Source organism: Tenrec ecaudatus, chromosome 16 (assembly GCF_050624435.1).
Source record: "Tenrec ecaudatus isolate mTenEca1 chromosome 16, mTenEca1.hap1, whole genome shotgun sequence".
Classification (NCBI taxonomy): Eukaryota; Metazoa; Chordata; class Mammalia; order Afrosoricida; family Tenrecidae; genus Tenrec; species Tenrec ecaudatus.
Window position 1 is genome coordinate 21,181,895 of NC_134545.1, and position 20,355 is coordinate 21,202,249.

The 20,355-nt window shown below is 51.9% G+C and overlaps 1 protein-coding gene across 1 annotated transcript; it reads right to left on the reverse strand.

Annotated features, from left to right (window-relative positions):
* Nucleotides 1-12,708: 12,708 nt before the first annotated feature.
* Nucleotides 12,709-13,507, reverse strand: MIF (macrophage migration inhibitory factor). The gene is made up of 3 exons (XM_075533806.1): nt 13,281-13,507; nt 12,946-13,118; nt 12,709-12,853 (listed from the first exon to the last, which is right to left on the reverse strand). Exons 1-3 carry the CDS (start codon nt 13,386-13,388, stop codon nt 12,787-12,789), a joined length of 348 nt encoding a protein of 115 aa, XP_075389921.1. The 5' UTR covers nt 13,389-13,507; the 3' UTR covers nt 12,709-12,786.
* Nucleotides 13,508-20,355: the final 6,848 nt, after the last annotated feature.

A 20,355-nucleotide genomic window follows, 5' to 3' on the forward strand; every position in this document is an offset into this window, starting at 1 on the left:
ATTAGTTCTGGAAAGAAAAAGAGGGTTGAGTTGTGGGGCGCAGCCTGCAGAGGCCAGGGGACAGTGGCTGGAAAGCAGGAAGGGGGGCAGGGCATGGGCCCTCAGGGCTAGGTCAGGGGACAATGTAAGTCAACCTGGAGCGAGCCTATCAAACATCTGGGGTGAAACAGAGACCTCGTGGAGCTGGGCAGCTGGTCTGGCTGACATCCCCCCAGTGAGGGATGGGCACCCCCACAGCCGGGGTTGCCCAGAGCCCAGTTGAATCTCTTCATGTTGTCTTCAGACCCCTCGTGGGGCAAGTCCTGGCTGTTCTCTGCTCAGCCGAGGTGGGGCGGGGTGTGCTGACATGAAGGGGTGCCTCAGGCATCCTCGCCTGTTCCTCAAAGGTCCAAGCAAGACTACCCTTGCTGGGTCAGGAGGGTGGGGGCATTTAAGTTCCCTCTGCCAGTGTCGGGGCGGGGGGTCCGCATCGGCCAACATTCAGCATTGCTTTCAGTGCCCATGGTGAACCCCCCAAAAGAATCCTCTTTCTGCTGCTCCCCACCCTAAGTTAGACCCCAGCCCAGTGTCTTATCTTTGGCCTCGAAGGTTCTGCCCAGAGATGGGATTTCCCGGGGGTAAGAAATGCACATGGCAACAGCCCCTGTCCCTGGGTCTAATTTCTCACACCCAAGGGCAAAAGCCCCCAAAGACCCTATAAGACAGGGCTGAAGGGCCTCTGTAACTCTAAGGGAGTAGAAAGCCGCCCCCCACCCCCACCCCATCCTTCTCCCAAGGAGCGGCTGGTGGTTTCGAACTGCTGCCCCCTGCGGTCAGCAACCCAGCCAGGGCCCCATTCACGTTCAAAGAAACAAACAATGCAAGTCTTAAAGGGCCATACGTTGAAGGAAAGCCCAGGCGGTTGACTTCCTGTCCAGGGTGGGGGGCAGAGGCAGGAGGGGGGGGTTGACCCCAAGAATGGGTTCCTTCCCCCAACATGGCAGCCCCTTCTGCTAGCCTGCCATGCACCCTGCTTTCCAACGGTTCTGTGTTCCCTTAGGACACACCCTAACCTCTGGTGACACGATGAACTCGGCCAAGGGAAAGGCCAGCTCCAGGCGGTCACCACGCTGGGGGTGGGGGTGAGGGGGGGGGCATCGAGCTGCCCCTGCCCTCTCACAGACCTTAGCCGCGTGGCCAGGCCTTGGGTCTCTAAGTGACTATGGGCAGGAGTCCTCCCCAATGGGAACCCTACTTTCACAAGTCCCCAACCTGAGAGGCTCTCAAAGCCTTAGGACGTTCCTTCCTCTGCACCTTGGCTCTCATCAGTGGTGGGGGAGGCCCTGGCCGCGGGCTGGCCCCACCTGTCCCTCCCTGCCACCACATGGAGGGTCCAGGATGTGCCTGCCTTCCCTCCTCCTACTTTTTGCTTTCTGGTCCAAATGCTTACTTCTCCTGACACATCCCTGGCCCCGCCCTGGCTTCTGTGTCTTTGGGGAGTGGAGGGTGCGGGGGTTGGTGTCTTCTGTAGTGAGAGAAAGAGAAAATCCAGATATCCAGTCAGTCTGGGCCTGTCACCAGCACCCCTCCTGCTGGCTCCCCACTCCTCACGGTTGACCCTTCATGCCCACCAACACCAATCATGCTCTCCCAAATACACTCCAAAGCCCATCAGGACTGGTGGCTGGTCCCCTGCCCTTGAATTTGACCGGCTTGGAATGGCCTCTGGTTCTCCCAGAGCCTCAGCTGAGTACGCACGCAGACCATGAGCTGCCCCTCAAGAGTGTTCTGGGCCACCGGGCTCCCCTCGGCTCTAGTGCCTCTATCCCAGCTCCTGTCACGCTCTTACACTCTCTGTGTCCTCTGGCCACTCTCTGGAGACACCCCTTTTCCTCGTTTCCCACTGCTCCTGCTCTGCAAATAACTAGACGGGGTCCAGACCATTCTCGTTCCTTCTGGAACTTTCCAGCTAGCTTGACTCCCCAACCCCTGGGCCCCCAGCATGCACGTCTCCCTCGATCCAGTATTCTGGTTCCTTGGTGCCCATCAGGGCCCTAAAGGCCAGACTCTCAGCTGTGGAGTTGGTGCCGAGCTATAGCCGGTCCTTTGTGCCCTGTCTTCCCACACCAGGTCGGAATTTCCCCCACAACCCAACCACCAACCAGGGCTGTGCCCACCATGCTGGCTCCTGAGAGCCTGCTGGGGTGCTTCAGGGGTTTGTGGGGACCTCCAAGGCCAGGTCCCAGCCAGGAGGCTTTGGGCCAGCGCATCCCTCAGCCTCTCCCTGTGCGTGGTACCCACCCCACGCCCACCCAGTGCCTCTCAGCCCATCCCTCAGTGTCAGGCTGGCTGAGAACACACAGTCCTGCCCTGTGGAAACCCTTGGGAGGTACAGTCCATGGTGGAGAGTGGGTGGACAGGGCTGGAATCAAGGCTCTGTAATGCCTCATGTGACTTTGAACATGTGACGGTCCCAAGCAGCAGGCCAGATTCCATGTGGACCCTGCTCGGGCCAGCAGGCCAGCTAGTTAAAAAAAAGCCAACGAGCTCAAGGTCCTGGCTGCCAGGACTGAAATTGGGCCTGGTCCCACTGGTGCCTCTGCTGCTGCGGCTCAGCCCAGAGCCTTGGACTGCACAGGAGTCACGTGGGTGGATGTGGAGCTCACGTTGGGGCTCACTATGTGGGGTCCCGGGGACCTAAAGATGACACGCTTCTTCCGATCCTAACCTGGGGGCCTCCCTGACAGCTGAAGGGGATGGCCTGGACCCAGAGGGCAGCAATGCCACCAGCTCATACCCAGAAGGGGGCTGGCGAAGGGTCCTTCCAGGAGGGAAGCAGGAAGCAGATGAGGAAGAAGAGGGTCTCCCCACCCAACCTACCAGGGGCACTAGTTCTGGGGGTGCTCTGGAGAGAGGCAACTCTCAGATGAGGGGTGTTGGGGGCAGCTGTCAGCAGGGGCCAGAGTTGAGGAGGCCAACAGCTGGACAGCACTTCCTTGGTACCCAATAGTCAGCCTGTCCCGTGACCTTCTGGGTGTGTGAAGGGAGAACAAGCTTGCACATATCTGAAAATCCGGTGACAAACGTGAGCCCTTAGAGTCTTGATGACAGTGAGGAAGGCAAAGGGGACACTGCCTGGGTGTCCCATCCAGTGACGGCCCTCTTTCTTCGATGGTGTGCTGGCCCCCAGTCGTGTGGCCAACATTGCGCTTGCGAGACTGGCCCCTGGTGGCCGTGTGTGTGACTGCAGTCCCTTCCCATTGTGGCGGAATAGAATTCCACTCTGGGTACCCCACAGTGCACGCCCCGCCTCTCTTCTCTTCTGCATGGGCATTGGGATGACTTCCAGTTCGGTGAGGGTCTGTTATGTAGTGCTGCCAGGGGTGGGTGGATTGAGCAAACAGAAATGTTCTCTCTCACAGTTGAGGGAGACTAGAAGTCTGAATTCAGGGTGCTGGCTCTAGGGGAAAGTTCTCTCTCAGCTCCGGGAAAAGGGCCTTGTGTCTGTTACGGAGTTGCGCCCAACATAGACCACTGACCCACAAGCAGTTGTGAAGTAACAAAGCAAAACTTTATTACAGAAAGACAAAAAGACAAATAGACAAAAAGACAAATCCGGATTTGGGCTACATCATGGCCACGCAGGGTCCAACACTGTAGCGTCCGGCCAAATTTTTCTTTCCCTTTTATACCCTTAAAACCAGCAAGGCGAGGGGGTAGAGCAAGGAATGGGAAAAGGGGTTTACACAAGATAACAGGGATGCGGGTAGTTCAGCATTTCCTGCTCAGCTTATCTTGGACCAGATGATCTTGCAAAACTTCTTGCTCACATTACGAGCAGATAGTTGCAAGGTCACAGTGACTTGCTTTTCCAAGATAACATACCTCTCTGAGAATGGGGGTGGCACTTAGCTTTTCAAAATGGAGTAACTTAAGACAAATTATTTTATTCTATTAAGCCGTAACAGTGTCCTTTCAACTTCTGTCGGCACAGGGTCCTTGGAGAGCTCATGTGACCTGTGGTCAGTCTTCCTCTGGGTCTAAGCTTCTCAGCACAGAGACGCTGGGTCCGAAAGACACACTTCACACCTGCCTTTTCTTTCTTGGTGGTAGTAGGTCCCTCTGCTTCTTGTGCTGGTTTTTCTCCCTTTTATCTCTGGTAGGATTAAAGGCGTTGCAGGCCACACCCCCAGGAAATGCCTCTTCCATCTGATTGGGAGTGTGATGGTGATGGGTGGGGGGGGGGTTGCATCCCACCCTTAATCCTCTTGTTGGTTTAATCACATGGTGGGGGATCGTGGCACGATTGCCACATTACCTAACCACACACCTGCCCCCCCGCTGAGAATCAGATATCCCAGCCAAGTTGACATGCATCTTGAGGGGGGACGCGATCCAACCCAGGACAGGTTATGTAGCTAGGATGGGAATTGCAGGTACCTGCGTTCGTTACCGCCAAGGAAACGGGCTCTGGTGATGTCTCGTGATGGTCGTCAACTCTTCTCCCTGATGGCGGTGAAGCTGAGGTTTCCAAAGTCTTTTTACTCCTTCCTCTTGAGCCACCTGTCGCCGCCTGAGAGATGACCCTTCTCTCGGACACAGCAGTTGCAAACGGGGGGGGGGGGGGCACGTTACTTGACACCCCGTTTATGGTATCTTTCGAATATTAATGTCAACGGTGTGTTGTGAGAGCCAGCTCACAAATGGAACCGGGGTGGAGAGGGGCACGGTCGCAATTGAGGAAAAAAAAAAAACGATTAAAGAAAAGACAAGAGACAATGCTGGGGGTGAGGGGGCAGGGGCAGGTAGAAAGACTCAAGCCGAAGGGGGCTCCCAGGCCCAGGGCTTTATTCGAGGCAGGTGCCCTGCATTCTGGGACAAGTTCTCACCCAAACGGTTTGTTGATCATTTCTTTGAAGGACAACGAAGAAAGAATCCTATTTCAGCCAATGTGTGCAAGGTCTGTGGGTGGGGGGAGATAAAGTCAGAAATGGGGAGCAAAATTGAGGCACCTGCAGAATGCTGTGTTTCAGCCATTGCCCAGGGAACCAGGAGAGAGTCTACCTTATCTTTGTTGAAGTGTAGACTCCCCAGTGCCTCAGCTCTCCCCAGGGTTGAGCTGTCAGCGACTGCCCTTGCCTAAACCGTGGAAGGTGGTGGTCCTGTCCTACTGGAAGAAGGAAATGAGGTTCAGACTGCCCCGTTCATGCACCCTCTTAGAAGCCCAGGACAGTGTTCTACTCCAGGTGCTCTGCCTTCAGAAAAGTTAGCACCAGTCTCTCTGCCTTTAGAGGCACTGGCATGCCTTTCTTTCTGAGTCCATCTTAACACAGTCTGCTCCTACAGTGTGCGCATGTGCTTTTTGGGGGTTTTGAATCCTAAGAAATCCTTAAGATGGTTGTCTTCCGGATCCTCTTTTAAGATCTTCAGGGCCATGTTGAGCATGTTTCGGGCCGAGATCCACGTAGGCATCACTTGGGGACGTGATACCAAAATCAAAATCAGAGGTGGGTTTGCGCTTCCTTCTCCCTGGCCTCGGTGCCATGCACACCCCCACTCTACCTTTAGCACAGTCTCCGACACGGTGCGTGGAGAGGTCTGTTTCGGGACCTGCTCTTCTTTCTGATGGTCTGTTGTGTTGTCTGTCTGGTCGTCTCCGGAGGCCTTGCCTTCAGGGTGTCGCTTGGTGACCAGTCTTGGCATGTGGAAAGCAAGTCCTCCCGTCTTGTCTTTGAGAGAACATTCTGGCCTCTTCTTGGCCCTTTGGGTCCTTGGATGTGAGCGTTGGGTTGCCCCCCTTCCATCCCACAATCCTTTGGGATTCCCATTGAGACTGTGTTGAAGTGGGAACTGACCCCAGGGCATGATGATCTTCAGTCCATGGACATGGTTGGTTTTTCCCATCGATTGGATTCTCAAAGAGGGCCATGCTTCTGTCCGTCCAGCACCCAACCATGCAAAAAAACAACAACACCTGTGCCATCAAAGCAGGACAAGATAATGTCCTTTACCCCTCACCTGTGCTTCCAACACTGCAGAACCATACCCCCAAACCAAGCTCACTGCCATCGAGTCAATGCTGACTCATAGTGTGACCCGCTGTGGGTGGCCGACCGACCCTGTCACTTTACGGGCGTAAAAGCCCAGTGCTCCTGCGGAGCTGCCGGTGGTTTTGAACTTGGAACCATGATCCCGCCAGAATGATGACCTTACCATCTCTTTTAGTTAGGCCTCGCCAAGCTGACATGGAATCTAGCATCAGGGCGGTGATGGGACCCCCTGGACCATGCTCCCGCACTTGGTATCCAACACAAGATGATGAGTTCTTCTCATTCCGGTCATTTGAAGCCATGAAGCACGTTCAGGAGCTCTTTGGGAACTAAGCTTTGTACTTCTGGATGTGCATGGTACCAGCGCACTGGAAATCCTTCCCAAATCCCTGTCTTCCGTGCTCTCCACGGCTTCTAATAATGGGATCTCACTGGCAACAAAGAGAATTGCAAGTGTGGTAGGGTACGGGAACCCCTTTCCCTGGCCAATCCCGGCACCACCCGCTTCTCCAGAGGAGCAGTGGTGGCGTGGCGACAGTGCAGAGACTGAACAAAGGAGGAGGAGGATATAGCACAGCAGGTTTATTAAGCAATAAAGTTAGGACAGGTGAGACAGGCCCCCAGGGAGTCTATACTACAAGGGCACAAAAGTGGTGAGATGCTGCCCAGAGCTGGCAGGCCCTTTATATATATATGTAATCTGGCAGTGGCCCTTGATCTCAGGGCTGGGTGGGTTTTTTGTTGCTTTTATTTTTCCAGTTCAGTTATTCACCTAACACTCAACTGAGCACCTCCAATGTGCTAGCTCTCATTGTTCAATAAAGGAAATAAGCAAGCTAGTACAAAGAGACCCATTCCTCTGACTTAAGGATTTGAATCAGAGACACGAAGTCTTTCATAGCAATCACACCAAAGATAGGGAGGTCTTCCTTTGTTTTATCTTTAATCATTTTATTAGGGGCTCGTACAGCTCGTACCACAATCCATCCATCCATCGTGTCGATCACATTTGTACATTTGTTGCCATCATCATTCTCAAAACATTTTCTTTCTACTTGAGCCCTTAATATCAGTTCCTCATTTTTTCCCTTCCCTACCTCATGAACCCTTGATAATTTATAAATTTTTATTTTTTCATGTCTTACACTCACCGATGTCTCCCTTCACCTACTTTTCTGTTGTCCATAACCCAGGGATGGGGGCTTATAGGTAGATCACTGTGATTGGTTCCTCCTTTCTCCCCCACCTTCTCCTTCCTCTCCTGGTATCACTACTCTCATTATTGGTTCTGAGGGGCTTATCTGTCCTGGAGTCCCTGTTTCCAGCTCTTATCTGTAACAGTGCACATGCTCTAGTCTAGTCGGATTTGTAAGGTAGAATTGGGATCATGATAGTGGGGAGGAAGCATTTAAGAACTAGAGGAACGTTGTATGTTTCATTGTTGCTATACTGCACCCTGACCGGCTCGTCTCCTCCCTGCGACCCTTCTGTAAGGGGATGTCCAGTTTCCTACCGGTGGACTTTGGCTGGCAGGCCCTCCATACACACACACACACACACACACACACACACACACACACACACACACACACATATAAAATCTGGCATTGGCCCTTGAGATATATATATGTTTTTTTGGTATATTTTTACATACATATAAAATCTGGCATTGGCCCTTGAGCTCAGGATTGGGTTGCTTAAAAAAAAGGCAGTTGTCCCTGGTTGGCTGGGACCTAACTCTGAACCTCCTAGTCACAGTCCTCGGTGGTCAGGCTCACAGCTACTTTGTTTCTGGTATATGGCAACACATCGCTTAGACCATTCAGGCGCCTTGCCCTGTTCCTTTCAAGTGCACCATCGAAAGACTGACTCAGATAGGCTTGCATGGCATTACAGGTTGTCATCTCAGCCTAACTGGAGACTACCTAGACTTGGCCCCTCAGTTCTTTTCCAGGGGATGTCAGTTCCGTATTCAGGAGTCCATCCATGAAAACCCCAGCCCAGGGTTGGGCATTCATCCAGTCCAACCCTTGCCAGTCACTGGCAGCAGGTATACCCACGTTGGTTTCTCCTTACCCTTTACAGGCCGCATCTTCTCTTCTTTAGCCGAAGTAAGTCCTACTTCACATGCCATGACAAGGTCATGTTCCTCTTACACCGAGAGATGCCTGCTTCTCCATCAATGCTCAATGCGTGCCGGAGACCTCTCAGGCAACTTAGTTCTTGCAGTTATTCTACATACATACATGCGTACGAATGCTGAACGCCTGTGAGCCCACGTCCTTTGAGTTGCGTTTTCCTCTGGCTTTTCCATCTGCTTGGGACCATCGGCAACCTTGATGCCAGCACAGTGATAGGCCCGCCCTCCCAGGGAAAGGCGGGGAGGCCCCAGCAGGACCCTAGCCTCCCCCTCGATGGAGGTCCTGATTCCAGCTGGCCCGAGGGTGGCGGGGGTGGGGTGCACTCTAGACATTCTGTGCCACATCTTGACATCCCACAACCAGTGGAGGATCCAGTGAGGCTGTTTATGGGCAGACTTAGCTAGCAGAAATTGAAGAACCTTCTCCTGGATGGGCCCTGACGCCCACGAGAGATGCTGAGTCAGAGCCAGCCGTAAACTTTGGATTCTGTTTGCTTCTTTGCCCCAAACCGTAAATGACCTTGTGCAATAGACCAGCTCACCAGGCAATGAGGCGAGACAGCCTTGCTTGGTAAGCTGGCCAAGGCTCCAAGAGCAAGTTCCAAAGGGGCATGTGCCCTTGGATGTGGGGGAGGTGAACAGTGGGGAGAACTGAGGGTAGTGGGGGAAATGTTCAATTGGGGGACCTGAAATGGGGCAGAGGGAAGCCTGAGAGGGTAGAGCTCCCCCAAGGGGTATGGAGACAACTTCCTCAGAAAACCAGACCATCTTCCCCTAGCTCGCTCTGGCACAAGTGACCTCGCATGACGGATCAGGAGAGCCCAGCGAGACCTCAGAAGTAAGACCCACAAACACCAACTGGGTAAGGGGGCATTTCATCAGTGGGAGAAAGGTAGCATCTACAATAACAGACAGAGCCATGCCTGATGGCACGGTTGGACACCACTGAGTCGATTTCCATGTCTAGCCGCATCCAAATCCTGGGTCGGTGCCCAGGAACGATGGAGCCCAAGGAGTATCTCCGAGAGGAGCAGAGAAGGGGCATGAACTGAACTGTGATAGAGACCAACCTCGAGGCCATCTATTCAGTAGTTGGACTGTTTGCTGGGTGTGCAGATTAGTCTCATTTCCCACCTACCATGGTTACTGGTTTCTCTACAAATATGAATTATAGGTGGGTTTATCATTCTGACGAGACATGACAGGTCACACAGACTGGAGTCACCTGGAAGAGTGAAAATGTTGCAGAAGAATTCTTTAAGCTATTACTTGGTATTACACCCCCCAAAAGTCTCCTCCTAATCCACCACATAGGAACCTTGGTGGTGTCGTGATTATGCATTGGGTCACAAACCACAAGATCATCAGCTCAAAACCACCAGCCACTCCAAGGTCAGCCATTGGAAACCACCAGCCACTCCGCACAAGAAAGTCAGTTCTCTCTGTGCCCTTAAAGTTACAGTCTTGGAAACCCACAGGGGCAGTTCTACCCTGTTGTATAGATAGGGTCACTATGAGTCGATGGCAGTGAGGTGGTTTTTTGTTTTTAAATCATACGTAATGATCGAGAAGGTGTGTGTGGGGGGGGGGGTCAGTGTGGCTCTCAGCAGGACTCAAACAGCGATGAACATTTCTTGGTATGCTGGGCTCATGGAACCCAAAGCCGGCTGATAACAGATCAATAGGATCCAACTTGACCAAGGTTGACTCAAAACAAAATGGCTGCAGCCTTGCTCACAGCTCAAGAAGTCATATGGGCAGGTCTCCAGGTCTTTCTTCCTCGGAGCTTTGATGCTGGGTGGGTGGGGTTAGAACCACCAGCTTTTCAGTAAAGGCCAAGTAGTTGACATTGTGCCTGCGGGTCCTCCTTTTGTATCAGATTGCAAAAGGTTCAAGTGCACACATTGCAATAATGCACACATATAAAACACCACCACATTCAAGTGCTGGAGACAACCATGGGAAGTGGTTTGAGAGCCACGAGGGAGGGGCCAAAGGGCGCCGTGGATTCTGAAGGAGTTGGGATGTCTCCAAGGTTTCGGAATGAGTACATCTCCAGAGAGGAGGAGGAGGAGGGATGAAGGATGTCTCCAGGGAGGTGGGTTGAACAGATCTCCAAGGAGACGGGATGAGCACATCCCAGGAAGGTGGGATGAGTACATCTTCAGGGATGAGACAAGTATGTCTCCAGGGATGAAGGTTGAGTACATCTCCAGGGAGGAGGGATGAGTATGTCTCCAGGGAGGTAGGATGAGTCAATCTCCAGGGAGGAGGGATAATAAGCATCATTTACAAGGTAGAAGGATGAGTCTCCAGGGGAAGAGGTGGGATGAGCACATTCCAGGGAGGTGCAAATGAGCAAGTATCAGCTGCTCGCAGCAAAGAACTGCCAAGGACAAGGATTTTCCTCTTTGCCAAGGGGCAAGCCCAAGCACAGGCTTGTTGCTTCTAAAGGCACCCAGTGACAACATGGGCTTGGCATCTGGCTGCTGACCTCAATCTCACCAACAGAAACCCCGGGGAGCACTTCCGCTGCAGTTTCCCAAAGTGGGTGCTACAGCCCCTGGGGGTGCGAAGATGACCTGGGACAAAGACAGAGACCGACACGTTGTCCTGGATTCTGGGCTATCGTACCTGTGTCTTTCGTTGCCACGGAGACTCTGAGTTTTATAGTGCTTCTTTCCTAGAAAAGGGGGTGGTAGGGCCAAAATAAGTTTGGGAAGTTCTTCAATAGTGACTATGAGTTGCCCAGCTGGCGTGGGTTTGGTTCGAGGTTTCTGAGGACACGAGAACATTGGCATACTTAGCCATTGGCTGACACTTACCCTTATCCAGGTAGAGGGGGCATTGGTAAATCCTTCCATTTCCCAAATGTGAGAAACTGTGGCCTGGACAGGGGACTGGACCCCAGTTCTGACATGGCATGAGGGAGTCAGCCTCACAGAGGCAAAGATCAGGCAAAGACAGAAATGCATGTCATGAAGGCGTGTGCCTGGGGTGGGGCGAGACGGGGGAAGGGGGAGGCTGATGTAGCTGCTGGTCCTCCAGAGCGGACCAGCCCAAGGTCTCTCCACATCCACAGACCCCTGGGGAGACACAGCCAACACAGTGGGCAGGCTGGCAGAGTGCACCGCACTAACTGGGCAGGTCTCACCCAGGTTCCAGTGGGCTGGGGGGCCGGATTGCTTGGCTGCCACTAGAGCCCCCTCACCGACAGGGAGCTTGAGGCCACCCTGGCGATTGGGGTTGCCAGCACTGATGTCTCAATGCCCCTGGATGTCGGGGTCTCCATCGCTGGAGGTTGCAATGCCCAGGAGGGGCAAGGCTGTGCGGGCCACGTGTCACATTTCCAGTTGTGCTGGGAGAAGCGTTTCTGCTGCTGCCTGGAAGGTGGGCCACAGGCAGGGACAGGCTATGGCTGTATAGGCTGCTTCCGGTGACCCAGAGTGGGGTGGACAGGCACAGAGGCAGTCTGCTGCTAGAAGGGGGCCAAAGGTTTCCCTGCTGAGATCCCCCCAGCCCCATGGGCCCACCTCCCTGGCCTAGTGTCAGCAGGGGAACCCAAACACTTGGCCTTGATAGGGGGGACGAAAGGGACTTGAAGGGCCATATGAAGAGTTTCTATGCTGGGAACTGGACCAGTGCAGTCTCAGACCGTGAGTGGCTGGAGGTGCTGTGACCAGGGCCTGGCTAGTGGTGAGACTTCACATAAAGCCCGGCAGGGAGGCCCCCGTCTCTGTGCATACTTAGGATAAACACAAATCCCTCATCTTTCTCCTCTAAGTCCCAGCCCGAGCCTAGGTCTGTCACTGTAAGTGCCCATGTCTAAATTCATGCCTGGAAGGGGAGGTGAAGAACAGTGAGGGGGAGCTAGGGTCCACTGAGGAAGGGTACCCCAGATAACCCCAGGAGCCTCGGGTATCATGGTTACTGGGGCTGGTGGTTCATACCCACAGTGAGGGCAGTGCCCCCTAGACACTATGCCCTTCGGGGCCAGCACCTGTCCACCACCCCTGTGAACTTCCAGCCCCCTTTCACAGAAGCATTAAGGGACACAAAGCTTGTGTCCCAGGCAGGAGGCAACGCACTGGGCTGTGAGAGAATAAAACCAGGAAGTCTGCATCTGCCACCTCCCTCATCCCGAAGATGTTCCTGAAGGTCACAGCCATTGTCCGCATACGCGAAACGGTGACGGAACGGCTTCCACCCAGAAGGTCCATACTCTTCCAGGCAGAAGTCCTCGACTTACACACAGCACCTCTCCAGATAGCAGCCCGGTCTTGGGACCAGGTAGCTCAAGATCTGAGCTGGGTTTCTGGATCTGTGGCCCCAGGGCCCCCGTCTCCCTCCCACCCTCAACCACACCCTGGCAGGGGAGAAGGGCTGCAGCTCCAGAAGGTTCCAGGGTTGGCAGCCTGGCCCTGCTACCCCATTGCTTCCTTCTGGCATGGGCTGGGCGCGGAGGGATGGGTTTAGTCAGGGCCTCGGCCCTGCCCCATCTCTCACTCAGCCAATCCAAATGCAGTCGAGGCAGGCAGCTTGGTCTCTGAACCGTTTATTTCTTTCGTGGGGGGGGGGGGGCGCGGGCGGGCTGGCTGGGGCAGGGAAGGGGGCGACTCAGGCAAAGGTGGAGCTGTTCCAGCCCACGTTGGCGGCATTCATGTCATAGTAGTTGATGTAGATCCTGTGGGGTGGAAGGCAGGTTCAGCGCTGCGCCTCGGGGGATGGGTGGGGGGACGGACCACCCGCCCTGCCCCGACCAGCCCACACCCATACCTGTCCGGGCTGATGCGCAGGCGCTCGGCCAGCAGGCCGCACAGCAGCTTGCTGTAGGTGCGGTTCTGGGCCCCGCCGATCTTGCCGATGCTGTGCAGGCTGCAGAGGGCACACGGCTCGGCGGAGCCCCCGAACACCATGAGCTGGTCGGGGACCACGTGCACGGCGATGTACTGTGGGCACGGTCACGGGCAGCGAGGTCAGGGGCGCTGGCCGTCGGTCACCGTGCACTCCTCACCCACGGGAACCCCCCACCCCCACCAGGCACCCAATCTCACGAGGCACCCCCGCCCCGCTCCAGGCAGCACCCCGCGGGCACCTCCCGCCCCGCGGACCTGGGCCGGCTTGCCGGTGGCCTGCGCCAGTTGCTGGGTGAGCTCGGAGAGCAGCCCGTCGGGCACGGAGGCGCGGGGCACGTTGGTGTTCACCACGAACATGGGCATGATGGCGGACGGACGGCGCGGGGGGCCAGACGGGCGGACACTCGGACAGCCACGCGCGGCGACCGCAAGCCGGGAACCGGAGCTACGTGACTGCCGCTCGGCCCCGCCCCACAATCGCGCGGGCGCGCCTCTCGTGACGTCACCCAAGCGGAGGCTCCGCCCCGCGTCCCAGCACGTCCCCGGAAGCCCCGCCCCCTTGTTGCGTCACGGCCCCGGAGCCCCGCCTCGGCAGGCTCCCAGCGCGCTTGCGCGCCTGCGCGCGTAGCGGAGCCTCTCGGGGCGGATGGGGCCGCGCCCGTTCCACGGTGCTTTGCTTCCGAGCTTGCACCCGGGGGGCGGGGGTACACTCGTGCTTCTCCCACTCAGGGGGCGCCCGGCGGGTGCAGGCGAGGGGCGCCGAGGAACCGCTGCAGGGGCGGGCCCCCGGAGGCACCGCACGGCGGCTCCCCGCCCAGCCCACCCCAGGGTGCAGGCCCGAGAAGGGTGCACCTCCTGGGCTCACCCACCGTGGGGGCCCCGCTCTCTTCTTCCCTGTACCCCCTGTGCAAGCTTTTCTTTGGGTGAGCCCACCTCGTGCCTAGTATCCATAGCTTTCGGCCCCGCCCAAGGGGCTAGGTGGCCAGGGCGCTGGGTTAAGCTGGGCAGCGGACCTCAAGGTCGGAGGGTTGAGCGCAACTGCCTGCCCACCTAAGGATTTACAATCTGCAAAGCTCTGTAGTGTAGCTGAGTCAGAATCCGCTCAGTGGCGGTGGGTTTGGGGGTACCCTCTGGAAAGTAGAGTCTAGGGGCCTCATGCTTGGTAAAGTGGAAGGGCTGAGAAAAAGGAGGGCCCTGCTTGAGGTGGGTTGAGACAGTGGCTGGAACCGCGGGCACAGACAATAAGAAGACTGGGCCGTGTTTCCTTGCGCTGTGCATTGGGTCACTAGGCGTCAGAACCCAGTTGTTAGCAGGTAACAGCCACGGGAGGGATTGGCCCTGCTCCTCGCCCCTCCCTGGGTACGCTACTTACAGGTCAGGGTCGAACCGCCCCCCGTGGGTTTCTGAGACGAACTCTTCATGGGACTAGAGCTGCTGGGAGGGGTTCGAGCTGCCGACCTTGTGTGTTCCTACAAAACGACAGACGTATGTTTAGGGTCACTTCAGAAATCTCTGTAAATCCTGTCCTTCATCACCAGCCAAAATTCACTTAATAATGCTTTTTGTTGTTGAGGAAATGCAGGTTTTTCAGCGGGCAAATTCTTTTTAATGACTGATGACTCTTCCCACCCTCGCCATCCACTCATTTTGAGTATATTTTATGAAGCCAAACAATTTTTATTTTTTTAGAATTAAAATTTGAAGGAACGTCTTTCTGAAACCGTGTTTCAGATTCGCCCGATGACCAACTACAACTCTCAACTATAAAATCTTTGGGGAAGTTGTTTACAATAATAAAATAATCTGTAGGTGTAAATATTTCTAAAGAACCATTTTCTACTCTTTTGCACATTTTAACTTTTTTTTTACAATTTTACTAGTACATAATCCACAAATCATACAACTCAATAGTTAAATCATATCAAGAAGAATTGTACAATCACTACCACAAACATTTCTCCCCCATGGTTAAATCACTTTTTAAATGAGTTGTGAAATCACCATGAATTCTAGTGCTGCCTTCCCCCTCCTGCATACTTTCCTTGCTCCCCCCACCTCTCCCTCTATTGCAGTTACATAATCTGTCAACTTGAGTGAAGGGGTGGAGTCTAGCCTGTCATCAGGTCATAGCCAATGAGGTCTCTATGTGGGCATGTCCTACTCCTGAGGATTCTGGGAACTCCCACCTTCCTTCCTGGAGGCCAGACACACCCTCTCTCTGCAAGACATTCCTGTTGAAGCCACATGAAACTATGCTGATGACAACCAGAGCCCTGGATCTGGAGGAGCCACATGGAGACCCACACCAGCACTGAGATGCTTATACCGCCACTGGATCCACAAGACTTTGCACCCACTGGCCTACGATCTTCGTGCATTCGGCACCATTGTATGTGTTGCATGAGTCTGAAGAGGAATTTATAGACTGGTATCGGGCATATGGACTAATATTGGACTCATGGGCTTGATCTGGACTGGGCTGGAATGTTTTCTCAATATACAATTACTCTTTGATATAAAGCTCTCTCTTACACATATATGAGTGTCTCTGGATTTGTTTCTCTAGTCTACTACCCAGACTAACACACCTGTAAACCCTTGCATCATTTTATCTCTATGCATCTACTCCTCCTGTGCTCCACAAACTGGAGAACCCAACAGCAAGGACAAGAAACAGAAAGAAAAGAAAGCGGTAAGTGTAAAATAATACAAATATTTAAAATACACACGAGTAAGGAAGAAAAGACCACCATCAGTATTTAAAAGGCCAGGGAAGAAATTCTTGTCATGGAATAAGCAAGAAATACTTGCACCTAGAAAAATTTCACATTGGGTTAAGAGGGAGGCCAATTGACCACGTACCAAGTTTGATCCAGTATGATCACGATTTACAATGATCTCTATCTGATAGCAAACGCTCCTGGCCCTGGCCTGTGGCTGGAGGAAAACTATCAAAGGTTAATCTGGTTAAATACTCTGCAGATCGGTTGGGGGCTCCCACTGTTCTCCACAGCTTCCACAACTTGGGTGTTTGCCATTGAGGCTCTGGTATTTATCCCTTCATCATCTTAAAAGTCTGTATTGTCATCTTGGATCACACAAAGTGGTGTGCATCTTCCATGTGGACTTAGGTGACTCCTCACCTAGATGGCTGCTTGTTTGAATATAAGCCTTTAAGACCCCATACAATATTCCAATTGATAGCCGGGCCCCATCTGCTTTCTTCACCACATTTTACTGCAGCACCCAGCGATCATTTCAGGAAGGTAAGTATCAATCAGTGATCATTTCATGAAGGTAAGTATCAATCAGGGCCCTGTTAGGAGAAGTAATTTTTCTTGGGTTGGGACTAGAGTTCAGTGGGATGCCGGAGTCCATCTGCTTGTCCCTGGGATACGCCCAACTCAGGTTTACTTTGGTGGTCGTGTTGTGTCAAAATCAACACCCCATAAGTTCAAGTACTCCAATCAAGAAACCAACAAGCAGAAACCAACTGGCAGACAACAGAAAACAAAAACAAGCAAACTAAAGGCAGAAAACCAAAAACCGATAGAAACAGAAGAATAAACCTTGTCAATCATCCCCGTGGGGGTTAAGGGATGTGCACTGGTAATATCATCGATGACAGCAAATTGCGGGTTCCCCCTCAAGGTCCCATGACCGCCACTTCCACAGTTCCGGGGCGGCCACTCTCTGCTTCCTCTCCCATCCAAGTACACCCGTGCAAGGTGCAGGCCCCTTTGGAGTAGTTCATCCTGCTGGGTCTCTATGGTACGGCCTTCTGGTGTGGTCCATGGGTTATGCCAGGGCCCCAGCCCAGTCAGCACCCAAGGTCACCATGATGCTTAGGTGATGGTGTGTTTCACTGGGAGTTGGGTAGAAATGTATTCATAGTGTTTAGCCAGGTACTTAAAATCTGGTCCATTGCCCGCCTATGTTCTCTACAATCATTGTTTAGCATCCCTTCTTGATGTGAGGTTACTGCTCCCCAATCACCCACCATACTCGCCAACAGAATTTTCCTTGTCTCCTCCGAAATGGAGACGCTCCTCTCCCCATGGCTTGATTTTCCAGCAGGTTCTCCTTCCATACCTGCAGGGAGCCCCTTGTCTCGGTGTAGAAGCTATCCTGGAGTGAATGGCATTCTCCCACTTCCCACTGCTTGAAGGAGTGACCGCAGACAATGTGAAGTCTCCTCCAAGCTGGTTCTTGTGCTAAAAGGGAGACTGTCATGTCATAGTTACATAATGTATTGTCAGCTTGGAAAAGGGTGGAGTCTAGCCTGTCAATCAGATTGCAGCTTGATGACCTCATTTGGAGGCACCACGATGATAAATAGCTGACTGGAGGTCAGATACACAGAAACATTCTCTGCTTTGTCTTCCTGGTGACAAGATTCATGGAGCTACTCTGGAGCTCTAGAGGAGCCATGTGGAAACTCCTGTCAGTGCTGAGATACTTCCACCACCACTGGATCCACAAGACTTCCCACCCACTGGCCTGTGACCCTCCTGCATTCGGCGTCATTGCATGAGTTGTGTGAGTCTGCATAAGAAATTATAGGTTGGCGTTGGACATATGGACTAATATTGAACTTATGGACTTGATCTGGACTGGGCTGGGATGTTTTCTTAATACAGCATAATGGTTTCCAGGTCCTTCCAAGTCATGTGGTGTTTCGTGCTTCATCACTGTTTTTCAGGGGTGCATAGTATTCCATTCTGTGTATGTACCATAGTGTCTTTATCCACTCTTCCACTGTTGGGCATTTGGGCTGCTTCCAGTTTCTTCATATTATGAACTGTGCTGCTATGAACACGGGACAGCATACAACCATTCGTGTTGTGTCTCATTTCTTTTGGGTAAATACCTAACGTGGTGTTGCTGGATCATATGGGATTTCAATTTCCAGTTGCATTCAGTATCGCTGTATTGCTTTTCATAGTGGCTGTATGTATTTATAAACTTACCAACAGTGTCTATGAATTCCAATCTCTCCAGCATTTGTTTTTTGGTGTGTGTGTGAGGGGGTGGGGTGGGACTGGTATTGTGGGTGTAAAGTGATATCTCACTGTGTTTTAATTTGCATCTCCCTGATGGTTAGGGATCTTGAGCATGTATTTGATAGTCATTTGTACTTCATTTTTGGTTCTGTCCATGTCTTTTCTTTTTTTTTCATTTCTAAAGTGGGTCACATTTTCTTATGGAGGTGTTGTACAATTCTGTATATTTTGGTAATTAGCCCTTTGTCCAATGTGTCCTTGGCAAAGATTTGTTTCCCAATCTGTGGGCTCTCCTTTCACTCTGCTCATGAAGTCCTGTGGTGTGAATAGGCGAGGTGATTTCAGCATGTCCCACTCATCTGTCTTGTCTTCTGCTGTGTGTATATTCTCTGTTATCCTTGGTAGTCTGTGTGTGCCCTGCAATAGGGCCCTTACGTTTGTTCCAGCCTTCTCCTCGATGATCTTGAGAGCTTTGGGGTTTACAGTTAGGTCTTTAATCCATCTTGGGGTCGCTTTTGTGCATGGGGAAAGGTAAGGGTCTTGTTTCATTCTTCTGCATATGGGAACTCAGTTTGTCCAACACCATTTGTTGAAGAGGCTGTCTTGCTCTCATTGGATCTTTCTAGGTCAATTGTCAAATATGAGATGGCTGTAGGCTGATGTATTTATGTCTGGGTTTTCTGTTCTAATCCATTGGTCTATGTAATTCTTGTTGAACAAGTACCAGGCTGTTTTGACTACTGGGGTTGTGTAGTAGATTTTTAGATCAGGCAGTGCCAGGCTTCCTGATTGGTTCTTCTTTTTAAGAAGTCTTTTGCATGCCTATATGAAATTCGTAATTACCATATATACTCGAAAATAAGCCGACCCAAGTATAAGCCGAGGTACCTAATTATTACCTGGGAAACCAGAAAAACTGACTGACTCGAGTATAAGCCTAGGGTGGGAAATGCAGGATGTGAATTAACACAGAGACCAGAGGGGAGAGAGGGAGCGCAGCCACAGACACATCCTTACCAGTTCAGCTGCCTGTGTAAGTGAATCACTACAGGTGCTTCTGCGAATTGGAGCAGTCCATGTCACAGGACGGCTCTGATTGGTTAGATGTGAGTAAACAAACATTCAAAGCCCTGCAGTGTCAGCAGTGCTTTGAATGAACAGCGGAGGAATGGCAATCACCCGCTAGATGTTACACCTCGCTGGGGTACCACTGACCTGTGTATAAGCCAAACCCCAGTTTTTTAGCACATTTTTGGTGCTGAAAAACTTGGCTTATACACAACTTTATACGGTAGTTTTTCCATTTATTTAAAGGATGTATTTAGGATTTTCACTGGTATTGAATTATATCTGTAGATTATTTTAGGTAGTACTGACATTTTCTCAATATTAAGTCTTCCTATCCATGAGCATGGGATCATCTTCCATTTATGTAGGTGTGTTTTAGTTTCTTGTAGTAGTGTTCTGTAGATTTACCTGTCTAGTTCTTTTGTTCTGTTTATTCTTAAGTATTTTATCTTTTGTGTAGTTATTGTAAGTTGTATTGATTTCTGAATGTCTTTTTCGTAGCTCTCTTCGTTGGCATACTGAAATTTGACTGATTTCTGGTTATTAACTCTGTATCCTGCTACCTCGCCAAATTCCCCGATTGTTTCTAGCAGGCTTATGGTGGAGACTTGTGGGTTTTGTATAGCAGATCATATCACCTGCAAATAGTGAGAGTTTCACTTCTTCTTTGCCCATTTGTGTTCCCTTGGTTTCTTTTTGTTGTCTAGTGTCACTCACGTAAACTTCCAGCACGGTGTTCAATATGAGTGATGATAGGGGACATCCTTGCCTAGCCACTGTTTTCAGTGGGAATGCTTCTAGCTTTTCCCCATTGACCATGATGTTGGCTGTTGGTTTCTCATAGGTCTTTTATTATGCTGAAGAATTTTCCTTCTATCCCTATTTTGTTGAGTGTTTCGAACAGAGATGGATGTTGATTATTGTCAAAAGCCTTTTCTGTGTCTATTGATCTGATCTGTGATTTTTGTTTCTTGCCTTGTTTATGTGGTGGACTACATGGATTGTTTTCGAATGCTGAGCCATCCCTAGATACCTGGAATGAATCCCTCTTGGCCATGGTGAATTTTTTTTTTTTTATCAACTGCTGCATTCTATTGGGCAGGATTTGGTTTTCATGAGGCATTGTCTCATGTGTATTGTTGCTGTTGGCTTTTTGGCTGTAGTACTTCATTGAGTTTTTGTTTGTTTGTAGTGGTGGTCTTGTTTTTGTGAACTCTTTTAGTTTCTCCTTGTCTGGGAATACTTTTATTTCTTCATCA